The sequence below is a fragment of the Lemur catta genome, chromosome 10 (genome assembly GCF_020740605.2).
Source record: "Lemur catta isolate mLemCat1 chromosome 10, mLemCat1.pri, whole genome shotgun sequence".
In the NCBI taxonomy this organism is placed as follows: Eukaryota; Metazoa; Chordata; class Mammalia; order Primates; family Lemuridae; genus Lemur; species Lemur catta.
The window spans coordinates 48,553,999-48,572,092 of NC_059137.1; the positions used below are offsets into that span (position 1 = coordinate 48,553,999).

At 44.3% G+C, this 18,094-nt stretch overlaps 1 protein-coding gene across 2 annotated transcripts in view; it reads left to right on the forward strand.

The window, feature by feature from the left end:
* Nucleotides 1–18,094, forward strand: part of SLC24A2 (solute carrier family 24 member 2) — a 219,206-nt gene that overhangs the window by 177,186 nt on the left and 23,926 nt on the right. For both annotated transcript variants that reach the window (XM_045563028.1, XM_045563029.1), the window contains 2 exons: nt 6,537–6,635; nt 9,967–10,085. In XM_045563028.1, the coding sequence (XP_045418984.1) occupies nt 6,537–6,635; nt 9,967–10,085 (218 nt within the window). The remainder of the gene's footprint in view (nt 1–6,536; nt 6,636–9,966; nt 10,086–18,094) is intronic.

Below are 18,094 nucleotides of genomic sequence, written 5' to 3' on the forward strand. Positions count from 1 at the left end.
TTAACTGTATAATATAAACACTATTAGACTTTAGGAACTTGACCATAGCATTAAGTAAGCAGAGAGTCTGGGGAGTTTCCCGCCACGTGCTTCTGGGCTTTGCTTCTCTCTCTACAGAGGGCATGTAGAGAAACCTTCAGGTTGGGTCTTGAGTTAGGACTTGATGAATGAGGAGCAGCTTCATAAAGAAGGAGGAGCCAGAGCCCCACTCTCCCTGCCCTGCTCTCTGCAGTGCTCACCCAACTCCTCTCCTATCAAAAAGGCATCTTTCCACACACACCTTGTTGGGCCCAGAAATGTGAGAAGGGAGAAAACTTAGGTGGCCCTGTGCCTTCCATCTCTGGAGTATGAACGCCTAGTGTACCCCACGTTCTCCTATTTACCTCAAGAACATTCCTAGGGTCCCATGGACGGACCCTTGGTCCCATGGATGGATCCTTAGCCCTACGGGCCATGGGCTTGAGAGGTCCTAAAGGGATTTACTTTGAGTCATTGGCCAACAGGAAGCATATTAGAGGGTTATAACCTCAGCTACTTGCCTAGAAACCATGAATGGAAGGATTTGTTAAGCACTACTAGGTGGGGGGATACAGCAGTGGACAAAACCAAGGAGGTAGCTGGGTTAAATGTTGGCAGGTCTTGACAATCCCTGCCCTCCTGGCGCTTGTCTACTGCCCGGGGAAAGCAACAAGTAGTCAGCAGCAATGACGATACAGCATAGCAGCCAGTGAGAACAGTTTAGAGACAATAAGCCTGGGATAGGAGATGCTGGAGAGAGAAACTGCAGGTGTAAATAGGCTGCTCAGAGAAGCCCCAGTGAAAAGGTGACATGTGAACAAGTGGTTGAAAGAAGTGAGAGCGTGAGCCCCGTGGATCTCTGGAGGAAGAACATTCCAGGGAGAGGGACCAGCCAATGTCATGGCCCAGAGGTGAGGTTATGCACAGTGTTTGCAAATAAGGGCAAAGAGGACAGCGTGGCCGGAGCAGAGCGAGCGAGGAGAAGGATAGGGAATGATTTCAAGGCAGTCAGGGTGAGCCTCCTGGGTTAGAATCTTACAGGGCATTGTAAGGACTTGGCTGTCACTTCGACCTGGGGAGCCACTGCAGGATTTTGCAGAGCAGAGAGTGGCATGATCTGACTTACTGATCTCTAAGGAAGCTGGGATGAGCCTAGCCTGGGGGACAGAGAGGTAACTGCGGAAGCAGGTGACTCACGCCAGCGGAATTGTTCCCATGTGACTTGATGCTGGCTGGGAACATCCCTGGAGATGAAAATGTTGCGCTGGGGCAGGGGGTGGGGGCAGAGAAAAGTGATCAGATTCTGAAATGTTTTGAAAATAGAGACGCCAGATCTGCTGATGGATGGCATGTGGGGTGTGTGAGAGAGAGAGGAGCCCCCCAGCCACAGGCGCTCTGTCTCAAGCCTTCTCAGACCGGGGGTGGCCTCTCTGCCTGGATAAACAGGAGGAAAGTTCAGGTGCCCTTTTGCTTTTAAGCTACCTGCCAAGCCATTAACGTCAGAGAAAGACACAGGAAAGGCAGAACTCAAAACACAAAATTAGATTTTAAAAGACTATATTCAAGTTTTTCCTTCTATTTTATCTTTTTCTTTTCTTCCCCTAAACCATGATCTGTTCACCCAGATGTGTGTGGCCTCTCTCTTTGCATCTATATATCTCTTTTGTCCTGGCTTTTCTGCGTTCCAGTTGCTCAGAATGTTCTGTAGCAGTCAGGAGCTAACCTGATCTCCAATCCGAAGGGCTCCGTTTGTCACCCTGCCTATTACAGGCGCGGTGGGAAAGATGTGAAAGAATTTCCAAGGGGCTGTTTTAATTAAGTAACAGCAGAACAGACGCAAAATCCACGTCCTTTGAATGAACAGACTCTCCTAAGGTTATTTTTTGATGCAGCATGGAGTTTCTGTTTTATGTCACAATGATTTGGTCAAGGATTTTGATGGCTGGTTGTTTTTCAAAATTCACAGAGGCCCTTATGCTTGGACCTGTGCCTTCCACACTTCCCTACCACCCCCTCAACACGCACTCCTCTGAGGACACTCAGCTGGCACTCTTTGGCACATTTCAGACCAAGCTAAGCTATATTGAAATTGTGTACTAGGTTTTGACGTAGGTGCCTCACGATTTGAGAAGAGTTTGCTATTTCTGAGATTTTTTAACCATACAAATATCTATAGCTATATAAAAATACAACACTTCCAGGGTTTAAACCACAAGAGAGTATATTTTTTAAGGTCGCCTTAAAACATGTTAAAAATAACTCCTTCGCTTACCTTGAAAAGTACTCAAAAATATCATGATTCTTTGTCACCAGGCACAAAGTTACACAATTGTTTCTTAGATCCGTCTCTCTATACCACCTTTATGACAATATAGAATCTGTGCCTAAAATAGCTGAGCAATCCCTTTACCAGCAAGGTCTGCACCTGAGGCTGCTAAGCATCAATTCCATTTTAAATATCAGCCCTATTTTCAGTAATTTATGGGAAGAATTTTCTGTCATTCGCTTCCATAATAATAGCAACCCTTTCTGAATAACAAGTCCTAAACACTTGCTGTATGTCAGAGACCATCTAAACACGTGATGTGTATTAACCCATTGGACCTTTTAAAGACTATATGAGCTGGGTGTTCTTCTGATCCCCAGCTTACAAATTTTGAGCCTGAGGCGCAGAGAGGTTAAGAACTTAGTGCGTCATGAGGTTTTGAGGCAACCCAGATAGATTGTGCAGCAGCGGTAGTTCCTTGGTCTGCATTCTGTCCTTACAGGAGATGCGGGAAAGCGAACCATCATCTTCCCATTTTAAGATTGCAAAGGTATTAATGTTTAAAACACAGAAGGCCAGCTCCATCACCTTGGTCTTCTCAATTGCAGAAAGATATAAAATGATCCTTTTTCTAATCAGTTTTGGAGGATGCACCGAATCCTGAGCACCAATCCAACAAGGTCCTGGATGCTTAAACTCCTGGATCCAGATGTAGCTGATTTTCCAAACCTACCAGTGTGGATTGAGAAAAGAGGAAATGGCAACCATCCTCCTAGAGCAACTCAGGGCCATGTCACCTTGCCCCTGAGAGATTTTGTTTGTTTCTCCTTTTCCTCTTATTTACAAGTTCTTCCAGTGCCGTGCACTGTGATAAGCCCTTTACACACATTTTCTCATGCAAGCCTTACATTTACTCATGGGCCAATACCACTGCCGTCCCTATTTAACAGGAGGGGAAACTGAGTCTCAGAAACATTTGGGAACTTACCAAAAGTCGCCTAGCAGAGCCAGTGAAAGAGCTAGGGCTTAAACTCAGATCTACCCGCCTCTCAATCCCATCCACTTAGCCACAACACTGTGCTATCCCCACCACACGCCCCTGCTTGGCATTCTTTCTAGCTGTGGCCTGGGGATGAGCAGGTGCTGAAGGTGCCATGTCTGCCTACTCCCGGGCACAGAGGGTCACTTTGAAAGTCACAGGTTCTGTGCTGGCTTCTGCCCCAGGTCCCTCATGCTCACTCTTATCCTGATAGCCTCATTCTCATAGCATTTCTCAAAAGGTGCCCTGTGGTGACCCCAGGGGTGTCGGATGGGCTGGAATGAGCATGCCTTGCTTTGTCAGGTTTTGTCCCACCTCCCCGAAAGAGCCCACGTTTGTGCTGAATTCTGAAGATGGGCCCTCAACTGCTGCCTTTCTAGAACTAATCTTTAAGGGAAAATCCGTCTAGGCTATGGAACAGCCATTGTCAGCGTTTAGAATGCAGAATGCTTGCCAGGTCACCTGGAACAAAGAATGGCCAGGGAAGAGGCTGGATAAAGAAGTTGAGGAAGTCCGTAAAGAAGATAGCTCCCCAACCAGCCTCAGCTGCTTTGCCTTGTGCCCCTAAGGCTAGACTCCAAGAGAAAACAAACAATGCCAATCCCTCCTACTTTCCAACAGCATGGAAAATCTGAGGTGCCGCTGCAGTAGGAAAACTAGTAACCTGCAGTCTAGAAAACCCACATTAGCCTGTACAATACTTGAGAACCTACAGAAATCCCAATTCCAGAGTCATTTCCTACCTTGTTCTCTTCCCTTGGAGATTTCGGGAAAACCGGCCCATGTGTGAGTGTGGCCAACACTTTTCTGAAAGATGCTTCCTAGCAGAGGGAATGGCTGTCCTCTTACACATTTTGGGGTCGCTTTTATTAGCATTTCTCTCTGGCACACATCTAAGCTCTGAAAAGATTCTTATAACCCCAGACAATATGTGATTAGCTGGTTTCTATCAAATATTTTCTCTGCCATGATTCATGACTTTAGGACATTATTTGAATTAGATTACTATTCCAGGTTTTATTTCTACAGGCTTACTTGTTTCCTCTTCTGAATGCTTTCCTGCTTTATTATTATATTTATATATAATTTTAAAATAGCAAAGATTGATGGTCTTTATTTCACAGAGCTGCAGGATGTTCTAAGTTCACAGAATGACCCTGAACCCACAGTAAAAGGGTTTGATGAGTAGACGCATCATCCCTGGTAAAGTTTCAGAACCTCTTTTTTCCTCCTCTGGGCTGAAAAGCACATGAGTTGAGGACTTTTTGGAGTTGTCTTCCACAAGAAGTAACTCTTCTTTAGACTTAAAGCTCAGAGCGCTGAAGATCACTTTTATTATATGTTTATCTAGTTCTCAAGGAAGCCTAGATCTGACAGCCAGGAAAGTGTGTTGCCTCCGCACAGCCCGAGCAAGCCCCAGACAATCACAGCCCCCTGCCTGCTTCCTCCTTCCTTGTGTCCCTTCTTTTTCTCCCTTCTTTTTCTTTACTTTCTTGCTGTTGTTTACCACCTCCTTTGCCTAGTCCCCAGGCTTTCTTCCTTCCCCTTTTTTCTTCCCAGAGTTTCCCTTGAAGATGAAGTAGAAATAAGCAAATTGAAACTGCCTTCCAGGATGGTAATCCTAACACTGACCACCATTGCCCAGGAATGGAATCGTGCCCATCACCTCCTCCTCCTTTCTCGTTTCTTAGGAAGCCCAAGCCACATACTGACCTCCTTTGCTCTGTGTAAGGTTTCCCTTCCTGCTTCCTTTGAGACTGTGCCGTGTGGTGGACACTCATTGCCTAGACTAAGGTACTAGTGTCCTTGGCGTTGCCTTTGTGGTCGCAAAGTGTCTAGGCTAATGAGTAATGGCGCTGTGAGCAGAAAGGGCTCTATCCTATGTCACCTTCCCTGTTGGAGTCAACCGGCCTGACTCTAGTTTGCAGGTTCTGTCACTCCCAGCCTGATGCACAAGTCACCACTGTGACCACACGCCATGATTCCTCTCCGTGGTGGGGCAGGGCAGTGGATGCCAACCTGTCATATCCATCCCAGGAGGAGAGACTCCCCAGGAGAAACGTTTTGGTTTGGTTTGGTTGTAACCAGCACAGAATGAGTTCCCTGTTAATATGCTGCAAGGGAAAGCAGCCAACACAAAATCACTAGTGGGGAAGTGGTAGGGGTTGTGGTGTTTTGAGGGACTCATCATATCTGAATCTAGGCAATAATCAGTCAGTTTAAAATCAGAATCTTTTGTACTTTGAATGCTCCCAAGGAAGAAAATCAAGGATTAAAAATGAAAGTGAAATGTGCTGCGTTTCCCTAATCTCTACACTTTTGCCTGCTTTTTTTCTGTGCTTGTTGCATGCGTTTGCCCATTAATTATGTCAATAATGAAGAAGAAATGAAGCCTTACACTTGTGGTACAGCTGTTTAAAATGATTGCATTGAGAATGGTATTTTTCCCAGCACCTTTCCCGAAGCGTCTCATCACTGACGTTCCTTGCTGTGTTCAGTTGATCCTTCTGTGCCCCAAATCCCCAAATGGAATCAGTTGCCTCCTTGATGCTTTAATTGCAGCTGACTCAGCTGATCTGAAAAGCTGTGATGCATGTTCCTGACTTGTTTAGAAATGGCAGTGTTAATTGTGATACAGGTTGAGTATCCCTTATCCAAAACGCTTGTGACCAGAAGTTGTTTGAGATTTTGGATTCTCAGATTAGGGATACCCATCTGTAAATGTTTGAAAACCGAAATCAAATTAAAGGACCCCTGGGCTTGGCTTTCCTTCCCAGGCCATTATCCAAATCCAACCTTGGATGAGCGTTTAGTTTCAGAGAAATGGCTGTGCCTGCAGAGCAGCTCTTTAGACCTGTTCTGTATCTCTGCAGTCGTGGAAGCTTTAGTGATGCTTGGTGCTTTCATTTATTTGGTGAGCCACTGGGAGGGGAGAGGAGGGAAGAGGTCCAAGTCAAATCTTTCATCTGTGGTCCAGCAGCTTGAGGTCCTCAGATAGAGAATCGGGCTGAAGAATCCCCAAAGGTAAGAAGGTCCCCGTCATTGCAGGTCACAGGGCATTTGGGTTGGACAGAATGGAGCGGTCACTGCAATAGGGCAGCATCACGAGGAAGCCACATGCCTGCTTTGCCAACGCTTTGCCCTTTGCCACAAGGCTCTCTCTTTGTCTTCCTCCTCACTCTGTCTCCTTCCTGCCACTTTCTCTTGCTTCAGGGAGGTTCAGAGAAAAGGCTTCCATTCTCCACAAGATCGCCAAGAAGAAATGCCAGGTGGATGAGAACGAGAGGCAGAATGGGGCTGCCAATCACGTGGGTGAGTGCAGGGACACTTCCGTCCCATGTGTTTCCAGGGGGACCAAGGATCAGAGGGGAGCAGAAAGGCAGGACCCACCGTGGCTACCCCTGACTCGGTACAGACACAGACTCCTGCAGCTCATCCCTTTCCTGGGGGACAGAAAATGAGTCCCTGTTCCTAGAGTGTGCACAGGGCATGCATGGACACAGTATGTCACCAGTAACTCTAGGAGAAGTCTAAGAGTAAAATCATTCTCTGAGGAGCCTGAAGTAAACCAGCACCTAAACAGGCATCTCCATTCAAGAGTAGAAAATCACTTTATTTCAGGAATTCCACATAAAGAGGACACACACACACACACACACACACACATGCCATTTAATGTTTAACCAAAGGTGAGAGTCCCCCTTCTGTAATTCTTGCCTAGTAACCAGATTTTATACCCATGACATTGCTTACAGAGTCCCTTGGAGATACTATTGGCTTTCCTTTCCTAAGAATTCAGCAATATCAGCCCAGGTCTCTTTTGGCTGACTTTTTCAGAGCTCCTATGTGACCAGATTGTGACATTCAGGCATCTTATTTTAACTTGGAACATGATGTTCCTTCTCTCCTGTCTGTAGCTATAATATAGTTCTCTAATTCTAAATTCAAACTAAATTTAACCTGATCTGGATCTATGCTATAAACGAAGCTATTACCCAAGTAACTAAAATTATCTGCAGACAAAATTCAACAGTTTTGCACTCAAAATACATGGCACTCCATAGAAGAATTTCTGCCTCTCCTGTTATCTTGACTTCTAGCTCAGGGAAAATTCTTGGCCAAGAAATAATCAAGATTCAATTGGATATGAAAAGAAAAACTGGAGGTCAGCTAAAATGTTAACAATAGTTAACTTCTTGAACTATTGAAATATATAATTCATAATTGGGATTCGTATTTTTTTCTCTACTCCTTTATGCTTTTGTGAACTTGGACAAAGTTTTTAGAATGAGCATATTCTGCTCTTATATTACAAAAATGTAAAGCCACACCATGAAATTCTGTTGCTCAGGTTAAATTCTGCTTGTGATATTTAGGTTCAATGACACAAGCTATTTTTTCTGCTGCACTTGTTGATTGTTCTTTTGTACAATAAGATAGTTTGGAGTAAAAGACTTAGATTCCTGGGTTCGGTCCCAGTCTTCTTTCTAATGATTGGCCGACCTTAGATTTGGATTTAATCTTCTAGGAGGAGGTAGGACACTGACTCCAAGTACCCTTCCAATGTTGGGTCTCTGAAAGACTTTGCAACTAGAAAATAATGTCTGTCTAAAATCTATGCTTTTTGGAATAAGTTCAAGATTTATTTTCATATTTCTTTGGTGATGAGCCCTCCGCCTGCTGCGTGAAGCCCTCTGTAAGCTAAGATGGGCCCACTCGGGTAAGACATTATGCCTGGAAGGTAGTTACTTCTCCTCTGTTCATGTCTGTTCTTGGAACATCTTAACTCCCTTTTGGTACCCAGTATCCTCTGTTGCTGGGTCAAGTTTAGCCGTTGCAGGCTGATCCTAAGGTTGTACCATTTCAGCTAATAGACTCCTCCAAAAACAATTTTAATATTCCCCAAGGTACTTAGCATTTTTTAGTTTAAATAACTATATCAAGCAGACTAGGATAAACTGGCATAGCCACGTGCAGCAGAATATCACATACATATCACTGTCACTGCAAAAAACTTGGAAAGATAAAATAAATTTGAGTTTCTATAGCTTTTCATATTTAAATCTATTTATGCCCCTGTATTCCACAACTAAATATATATATAAATAAACATAAACATTTCCCTGTGATTTCCAAAATTTGGCTGCTTCAAACCCAACAATTTTATATAACTCTCAAATTATTTTCCTAAGCACCAGGGATAGAAAAGTCTGTGCTTCTGAAGTTGCTACAGGGAAAAAAACATATTCTCCTGACACTGCTCATCTCTGACGCTGATGAACGTTCTGATATTCCCAGCAGCCCTGGCCGTGCACCACACAGCTGCCTTCCCCCCAAAAGCCAGGAATTAGCCCAGCACGGCCAGAGTGTGTGTTTTCAGTAGGACCCTTTTTATTTCCCTCCCCCTAGTCCCAGCAGACCTCAGGGGTGCCGGAGCGCTGACCACCTGCAGGTGCTCCTCTCAGTTTTGGAACAAAAATCTCCCAGTAAAAGGCAGGCACCATAATAAGGATCCAAAGCGTTTATGTTTTTTGCTTGTTTGCTCTACACCAGGCACTATGCTAAGGGCTTATATGCATTTTCTCATTTAATCTTTACCAAAGTACCCTTTGAGCATATCGTTGTTGTTAGTATAGTAGTAGCAATAGTAGCAGTAGTAGTATTGCTATCATCACCCCGATTTTACGGATGAGGAAACTGAATCTCAGAGAGGTTGAGTCACTTGCCAAGGGTCACACAGCACAAGTTGTAGAGCCAGAGTATGAATCTAGGCCTGTCCGATTCCCAGTCTCAGCACTTAGTCACTACCCCAGAGTCACTTCTCAACTCTCAGAGGAAAACTTGAATCTGCACTTGCTGACCTTTGGCTTCACTCTAGCCAAATGTTCTCTCTTATTCAGGAATGACACAGACTTTGACCTCTATTACTTGTCCAGCTTCCCTTTGCCTTTCCTGCAATAGGATACTCAGGTGAAGAATACGCTAAGTAACGTTCTCCAGGCATTTTGAGAAAAGCCAGGTTCCCACGCCTGCCTTCCCCGTGCCCACCTGGGCGCTGGAAGAGTTTCCATTCACAGAGCCTGAGACGATTAACGCTAAAAGCAATGGGCCTTGGAGGTCAACAAGCTGAACCCCCTCATTTCATAGACAAGGTTCTCAAAACCCAGAGGAAGGAGGGCACTTGTGTAAGAGGACTGCCAGATAGTGGCAGAGTCAAGTCTAGGACCCTGAAGCCCTAGCCAGTACCCTTTGCAGAGAGCAGTAGGAAAGAACAGACCCTACTGTAAGAAGGTAGCTGGGGGGTGTGGTCCCGGGGACAAACAATAGTGTGTAGATTGGGTATGGTTGGGGATTTTTAAATGTCTGAGTTCATGTTCTTAAGTGTCTAATTGGTGAAGTTGCCTAGACTAGAGCAAGGCACACGGCGGGAGCGGACAGGGCACTCCAAGCAAGACATCATGCCAGAGTGGGAGGCCGGGGACCCTGTCACCCCTCAGACATCGCTGTCCTCACCTTTGGCCCCTCAGACATCGCTGTCCTCACCTTTGGCCCAACATTGTAGGCTGTTCTTTTCCATATGACTCTTTACCCTCATTGATTCCATTTGCTTTCTCTGTGTGTGTGTGTTAAAATTATGTCACAGAAAAAATCGAGCTCCCAAACAGCACCAGCACAGAAGTCGAAATGACACCACCCAGCGATGCTTCGGAACCCGTCCAAAACGGAAACCTCTCGCACAGCATTGAGGCTGCAGAAGTCCAGGTATGCCTTTCTGCCCTTGCTCTTCTGGGCTGCTGTTGTCATCCATGTCCTAGCGTAGCAGCACAGACCCTACATTCTCCTGGGGAGCCCCAGCTCCCAGCTGGCTTGACACCAGGTCTCATCCATCCTTGTGTGTATTTCCCGGTGCCAGCCCAGGGCCCCACGTGCATCAAGCTCTACATGTGTGGAATGGATACATGTATCCACTAAGCCACCGTTTCTCAGGGGGAGGGTGGAAGACTTGTGCATCAGAATCTCCTGGGGACGAACATGCAGATCCCTGGGCCATATCCAGACCTGAGGGGAGCAGCACCCAGGAAGTAGCATTTTTAATTAGCTTCCTGGTGATTTTTAACATATGATAAAGTTTGACAGCTGCTGCAGTCTAGTCCTTTCTATGTGTCTCTAAGGTTGGGGTTAAATAATAAACCAACCACAGCCACCTCAGTGAGACTCTTTGGCCTTCCCTGTCCCTGTGGGTGAAATGAACACAGCTGAGCTGTTCCGACCTAGTAATCATAACACCTACTATGTGCCACAGATTTGGTACTGGGCACTTTACATATGTTATCACCTTTATACCTCACAGCTGAAGGTATAGGCATCAGTATCTCCATTTCACATATGAGAAAGCTGGAGCTCAGTGAGATGAAGTAGTTAATGGGGATTTCCTAGCTTGTAGGGAGTAAACCTGAGACTGGATCTCAGGGCTCTCTTAATTCAGTGCCTGTGCTATTTCCACCACTGTCTCTAGACCACAGTTGCTCAAAAAGTAGGCAGAACCTCCGCTGTCGCTTATTAGATTTCTGGATCTCATCCTGATCGAGTGAATCAGGATTTCTAAGGCATGGAGCCCCAAGCTTGCATTTTAATCAGGTATTTTACAACTTGCATTTTAATGAGTTCAGTGCTTCTCACACTCTAATGAGCTTACAAATTCTCCAGGGGGCGGTGGAGGGGAGGGTCATGTTAAAATTCAGATTCTGATTTGCCAGGTCTGCAGTGGGGCCCAGAGTCTGACGTAATGAACACCCCAGTGATATTATTAATGCTGCTGGTCCGAGGAGCACACTTTCACAGCCCTACCCTAAAGTGGGAAACCCACTCTTTAGACGGAACTTTCCCAATGGGCTGAAAAGTTACGCAGTGCTCACAGCCAGAAACCAGACTGCAGCCAAGACCCAGCACTCTCTCCTTTATACCAAGAAATACTCTTCAATAAAAGGGCTGCTGTACTTCTTAGGGAAAAAATAACATGCCAGTTATTGCCTGTTGCCCTTATTCCTTTTTCTAAGAAAGTTTCTTCATTTAAAGGAAAGGGTAAGGAGACTACCGCTCCTTCTGCCCCCATCTCCTGGGCCTTCTAGGCTCCTCACCCTCCTGCCCAGAGCCCTGTGGTCCCTCCGCATCAGCTCAAGGGTGAGCTGGCAGAGCAGCTATGTCCACATGCATAAGCAGCATGTGGCAGCAGGAGGCAGGCCCCGGGGACATCTGGCTGCCCTTGCGGATGGCACAGTCACAGGTGTGCAGAGGGCAGCCTCCTCACCATGCGTCTCCATCTGGCTGTCAGAGGGACATCTGGGCCCCCACGAGGGAGGACCTTGCTGCAGGGGAACGTGAGAGTCCCAGCTGACCCCTCTCTGAGCAGAGCTGTGCCCCCAGGTCCCAATAAAGAGAAAAAGGACAGATCTGTGCACCACCCTGTTATGCTCGGAGGTCTAGAGCAATCAGGCCTTCAAAGAGCGACCCCACCACAGCTGGCTGCAGGACAGCCTGGTGGTGAATTCCAGATCCACCAGGGACAAGATGCCTGACCTCACTGAGCTGTAGTTTCCTCATCTGTGAAGTACAGGCAATAATAGTAGCTGCCTCCTTGGGGTTATTAGGAGGGTTACATGAGATAATGTACATAAAGCACTTAGCACAGAGCTAGATGCTAGATTATGTATATTATGTGTTAATCTATATTGTGTGTTCATACTTGCCATGTAAATGCCATTCAAGGTGTTCCTTCCCTGAAGGAGCTCATTGTAGGTAAAATGAAAGGTTTTATATATATACACACACACATATATATGCATATTTGAGGAGTATTCGGGGTATAAATAATTCAATCGATAAACATTTGTAGTGGTTAGATAATTATAGCCCAGTGTGATCGTGAAGGTCTATACAAAGTGCTCTGGGAGCCAGCCAGGGGAAGAAATTGATCCTAACTAGGGGAGATGTAAAAACTCCATAGAAGAGGTAACATTTGAGCTGGGTGTTGATGGGTGAGTAGTAGTTTGTCCTTCAGAGAAAAAAAAAATTAACCAAATGACAACATGTGCAAAAGTATAAAACCTTAAGAGGGAAATTCATGTTTAGTGATTGGTGAGAAAGACAGTAGGACTGGAGACCAAACTATAAGGTTAGGAGTAACAAGAGATCCACCAGAAAAGGTAAGTTGCCTTGAAATTCTTTGTTTATCTAATCAAAAATTTTGATCATCTAATATGTGTCAGAAAATTTACTGGGCACTAGAGAGACCCATATGTTCCAGCACAGCAGAGACTGTAAGTACAAACCAACATGATTATAGATGGCCGTGATGGGAGGGAAGGAGAGTGGAGAGGCCCCTGCAGGTTGGCAGACTAGGGAAGGCCTCACCTAGGAAGTGGCATTGGAACCAAGACTGAACTACAAGAAGGAGCCGGGCAAGGGAACAGCACCCACAAAGGCAGAAATGAACCTGGCTTGTTTTAGGAACAGAGAGGGGGGCAATGGGAGGGGCGGGGGAAGAATTTGGAGGGGAGGCCCAAGCAGAGTCGTCAAGCCTTGCAGACCATGATAGGGAAGTGGACTTCCTTCTAGGGCAGCAACAAGCCATTGGAGGTGCCTGGATATGCTTTGCACTTGCCAAAGATCCCTGGGCCTGCAGTGTAGAGGTTGGATTTGGGAGGAGAAGGGTTTATAGTGGAGCAAAGAGGTCATGGCAAGAGTTGAGTGAAAGAAATCATGGTGCATGGACCAGTGCAGTAGGCACGGAGGTGATGGGAAGTACATGGAGTGTAAAGGACATTGTGTGCACTGCCAAGCAGTGTAGACTTCACCTTCTTGGGACAGGGGAACCGTGAAAGAGTTAAAGGGAGCAGTGGCAGCCTCAGACTTGTTTTGTAGGAAGATAGCTCTTTTAGAATGGTCAAGAGGGCTCAGAATAGAAAAAGACTGGATACAGCATCCCTGTTAGTTCGGGGATTGGTGTACTTGGTCCATGGGCCAAATCTGGCCCGCAGCCTGTTTCTGTACAACTCATGAGACGAGAGCGTGGTTTTTACACTTTTAAAGGTTTTTTTTTTTAAAAAAGGAAGCAATAGCAGCATATGTGACAGAGACCATATGGACCTCAAAGCCTAAAATATTTACTATCTGGCCCCTTACAGGAAAAGTTTGTCCATCCCTAGTTCCGACCATCTGTCTTAAAAAAAAAAAAAGAAAGAAAGGAGAAAAAAGAAATAAGGAAGCTCCTCACGTGCTGATATGGGACGACCTTCAGTATGTGTTGTTTGGTGAAAAAGGCAACATGCCAAATTGTATCCCGTATACTATGTTTATATACTGGGGGAAAAGGAGGGAAATAACATACAAGCATTTGCTGGGGACGCTGTCCAAGAAACTGGTCATGTCGGTTGTCTCCAGAACAGGGGCCTGGGCAGTGTGAAACCAGCGTGGGAGGGAGGGTCTCCAATGTGGACCTTTCTGGAGCTTTTGAATTTTGAACCAGGTAACACCTATCCAAAAAAATGCAACAATAAAGATAATGTAATAAAGTCAAATAGAAGCAGTAGGTGTCAGTCATTAGAGCAGAGACTCTAGAGACAGACCACCCGGGTTCAAATCCCAGCTGTGCTGCCTACCGGCTGTGTGGTCTTGCGCAACGTGCTTCGCCTCTGTGTTTCCTCCATGTTTCTGCCTGTGAAATGGGGATAATAACATTGCCTGTCTCGTGGGGCTGTGGTGAGAACCGAATGCTCTTGGAACAGTTCTTGGCACGCAGTGAGCACTGCAGAGGTGTTTGCTATCATTAGCAGTACTTAGTCAATAAGTTTTTAAATGGCTGTTGAGTAGCCCAGATGATAAAGCCTTAGACCCACTACTGGTTGTAGTGTGAATGGCAATGGGTGGATTTGGGAGCTATTTCTGAGGCAGAATTGGGAGGATTTGGTAATAAATTGGTCCTAGAAAGCAAACAAAAAAAGGAAGTGGTAGGTCAAGCTGAAGCTTCCGGGCTGGAGAGACCGGGTGACGGGTAAATCAGGGCTAGGCCTCCCGAGTCAGAAGAAAGATATGAAACCACAATGCTCAGGCCATCTGCAGGTGTCACAGAAATGATTCAGTACCTTTTATTTTGTTCGTTTTATTCCTTCTGAGTTGCATGCCTATCAAGGCACATGAAGAATGAGGTGTGCACCCCAGCTCTGTTCATGGAAACCACGGCCCCCGTGCACCCCACACTCATCACGGGTCTTCTCCTGAGAGTTTAGCCAGTCTTGTGTAATTAACCTCCTGTTTTAAAAACCCTGCTAACAAGTGAACTCATTTCACATTGACGCCTCATCTCTGAGAGGATTCCTTCAGTACAGACTTTACTCTGGCGATGAAGAGCATTTTTTACATGTTCTCTCTCACAGAGGAAGAAAGCCCTTTTGCAGGAGGCATGTCGCTTCATTTGTATATTCTGTGGAGCCAAGAAATAATCTGACTTTTTAAACAGCTTAGTGCTAATTGTCTCCTCCCAGTAACTACTGATGCAGTGTTGTCGATTCCAACTCAGAGACAACTGGTCTACGCTGCCCCAGAGAATTTACCAACCTTCCCAAATTTTCCACATGGAGAAGTTAACCAGGTTTGAAAGACAATTTGAAGAAATATGCTCTCCCACCCAGAACCCAGCATTTTTTTACGTTTTCATTTTGCCAATCTAGACAACAGACAGGTGATTATATTTGGCCCACATACACCGTGAAGCCGGCTGCCTGCTTCATCATGAACCTCACTGCTGTAACACATCAAAGCCCTCAAATACACACTCACAATAAGCAGACAAGGGGAAGTGCCTTGCAAATTTCTTAGATTCTGAAATCTAAAAATCTGACTTTTCAAATTTGTGTCATACGTTCATTTTCATGTATCATGAGATGGCTTTTTTTGGGTTGCAGCTTTGATTTCATGTCACCTCTAAGATTTCTCTCTGTCCTTAGGAAAATCAGAATTGTCCTCGCTTTGGTTAAGAGTCATTCAGATGCACCAGTGGGCAAATAGATTTGTATAAGAAAATCACATTCCTGAGAATGTGATTGACAGATAGATAGGTAGATAGATAGATAGATGGAGACAGATAGACAATGTGCAAAATGCAGGCTTTTTCCCCCCTCACTTTACAATTCAAATATCACCTTGCCATATTAAGCTCTATCTTCCTCCTTTTGGGAAGTCAGCCCTGACTTATTTCTCCTTAGCATTTTTCTTTTCCTAAACCCAGAGGAGTTTTTGTAAAGCCTCATGGTGCTGATAAAAGTGTTTGAGATTTATGGGACTAAGTAAAGGATGAGTAGGAGAAAGATGATGGAAGTGACAGTGGTTTTTAATTTCACTTTTACAAAAGAATCAAATGCTTAAAAATATTTTCCTACTATTAAATTCAGATCTCCAAGGGATTTTTAAAAAGCCTCATTAATATCAAGGTCAGCAGTTTGTTACAGATTGTTGTTGTTGTTGTTGTTGTTTAAAGTTACAGTTATGATTTTAGAGCTCCTTTGGAAGACTTTGTAATAAACGGTCAAAGAATGTTAGCTCTGATAGAGATTTCCAGGGTTATCCAAACAGATGCTACCTGGAATCTGTACCATATCTTTCTTCCTAAATATTATTCTTAGTCAGCAAACATTTATGTCCTTAGCAGTGATGAGGTTTAGCTCAGGGTTTGGGAACTTCATACCCTCCTATTATTAAGAAAGAAAGTAGCTTTTCTAAATTGCTTAAGGGGTAACAGCCAGGTCCATCATTCTGAAAGTGTGAAAACAGCCGAAGACTGCAGTTCCCCCTATTGAGGAGATGTTTCAATCTCTTGGAACATCAATGAATAATAAGAGGATTCTGGGCCAGGTGCAGTGGCTCACACCTGTGATCCCAGCCCCTTGGGAGACTGAGGCAGGAGGATCACTTCAGGCCTGGAGTTCAAGACCAACCATGGCAACATAGCGAGACCCTGTCTCTACAAAATATTCTTCAAAAAAATTAGCAAGATATGGTGGCATGTGCCTGTAGTCCTACCTACTCAGGAGGCTAAGGCAGGAGGATCACTTGAGCCTAGGAGTTAGAGGTTGCAGCGAGCTATAATGACAGCACTGTACTCTGCTCTAGACAACAGAGCAAGACCCTGTCTTTTAAATTTTTATTTTAAATAAAATAAAATAAAAGATGAAACAGATACAGGTCAGACTCTAGAGTTTCTGCCTAGATTTGAACATTGACAAAGAATTTTATATTCACTGAGAATTTTGCTATTAAAAGTACCATTTGTCATTGTACTTTCTGAAAGAGTTTAAAGAATGTCTATTAATCATCCATATAAGATACGTTAAGAAAAAAGAAGAAAGAAAATCCAGGAGAATAAAATGGCAATTAGAGTCCTAAAAATATATATATATAAATTAAAGAGACTGACTATTAATAAAAAAGAAAAAAAAACTCCATTACCACCCTGGGGAAAAAATACTAATATTAATATTATAGTTCCTATGAGTAATTCTAATCCAAATGATAATAAGATGCTGAAAATTATTTTTGAATTATATTTTGTAATTCTCCAGTTAGCTTTTATGTTGACAAATCTTTAATGAGTTGTATCAGCAAGATTTGCAAAGCCCATGAAAACTGCAAAAGCCAATTTACCATAGCAATACAGAAAGAAATCCATCTTGCCCGTAGATTGCACCTCAGAATCATGTGGGCAAAATGCAAAGTGAGGGAAAGTAATTGCAGTTCACCAGCCTCTCCGAATGCCATTTTACATTATTACAAAATGGCTTCTTGGCTTCTTGGAAAACTTAGGTCCAGACAGCTTCATCACTCACAGCAAAATATTTTGAAACCTCAGTTTCAGTTCAGAGTCTTGTACAAGAAGAAAATTAAGTTGTTTTCAGGTTGCCATTGCTGAGTGAAACCTCTTGTGTTTAGTGTGCTAAATTCTTGATTTTTTTTCCATCTATATGTAAAACAAACCATATGATGGTATTGGAAGGGAGTGAATTATTTCCTACCACCAGGCAGGCAAAGATTTATTACTTTTTTAAAAATCTGTTTTGTACTTAAGTGTTAGCTCTATTGATTCAGGATGTCCACACAGAAGGCAAGACAAATGTCTCCGTGGTGCTGTCTTCCAAAAAGAGACACGTTTCAACTTACCTCTTTTTGACTCATCTGGTGGATAAGAGATCAGTGATAGGAACATAAAGGATAAGAACAGAGTGTACAAGGCCGGGCGCGGTGGCTCACGCCTGTAATCCTAGCACTCTGGGAGGCCGAGGAGGGTGGATCGTTTGAGCTCAGGAGTTCTAGACCAGCCTGAGCAAAAGCGAGACCCCATCTCTACTAAAAATAGAAAGAAATTATCTGGGCAACTAAAATATATATAGAAAAAATTAGTCGGGCATGGTGGCACATGCCTGTAGTCCCAGCTACCCGGGAGGCTGAGGCAGTAGGATCACTTAAGCCCAGGAGTTTGAGGTTGCTGTGAGCTAGGCTGACGCCACGACACTAACTCTAGCCTGGGCAACAAAGCGAGACTCTGTCTCAAAAAAAAAAAAAAAAAAAAAAGAATAGAGTGTACAGAATAAGAGTTGTTGGTAAAAATACAAATACAAAGACATTGAGAAACTAAAAGAACAAAAATAAAGAGATTTTTCTAAGACTCAATAAAGAATGAGAGAAAAGGGGACAATTTAAAAATAAATTACACTAGTGATTTA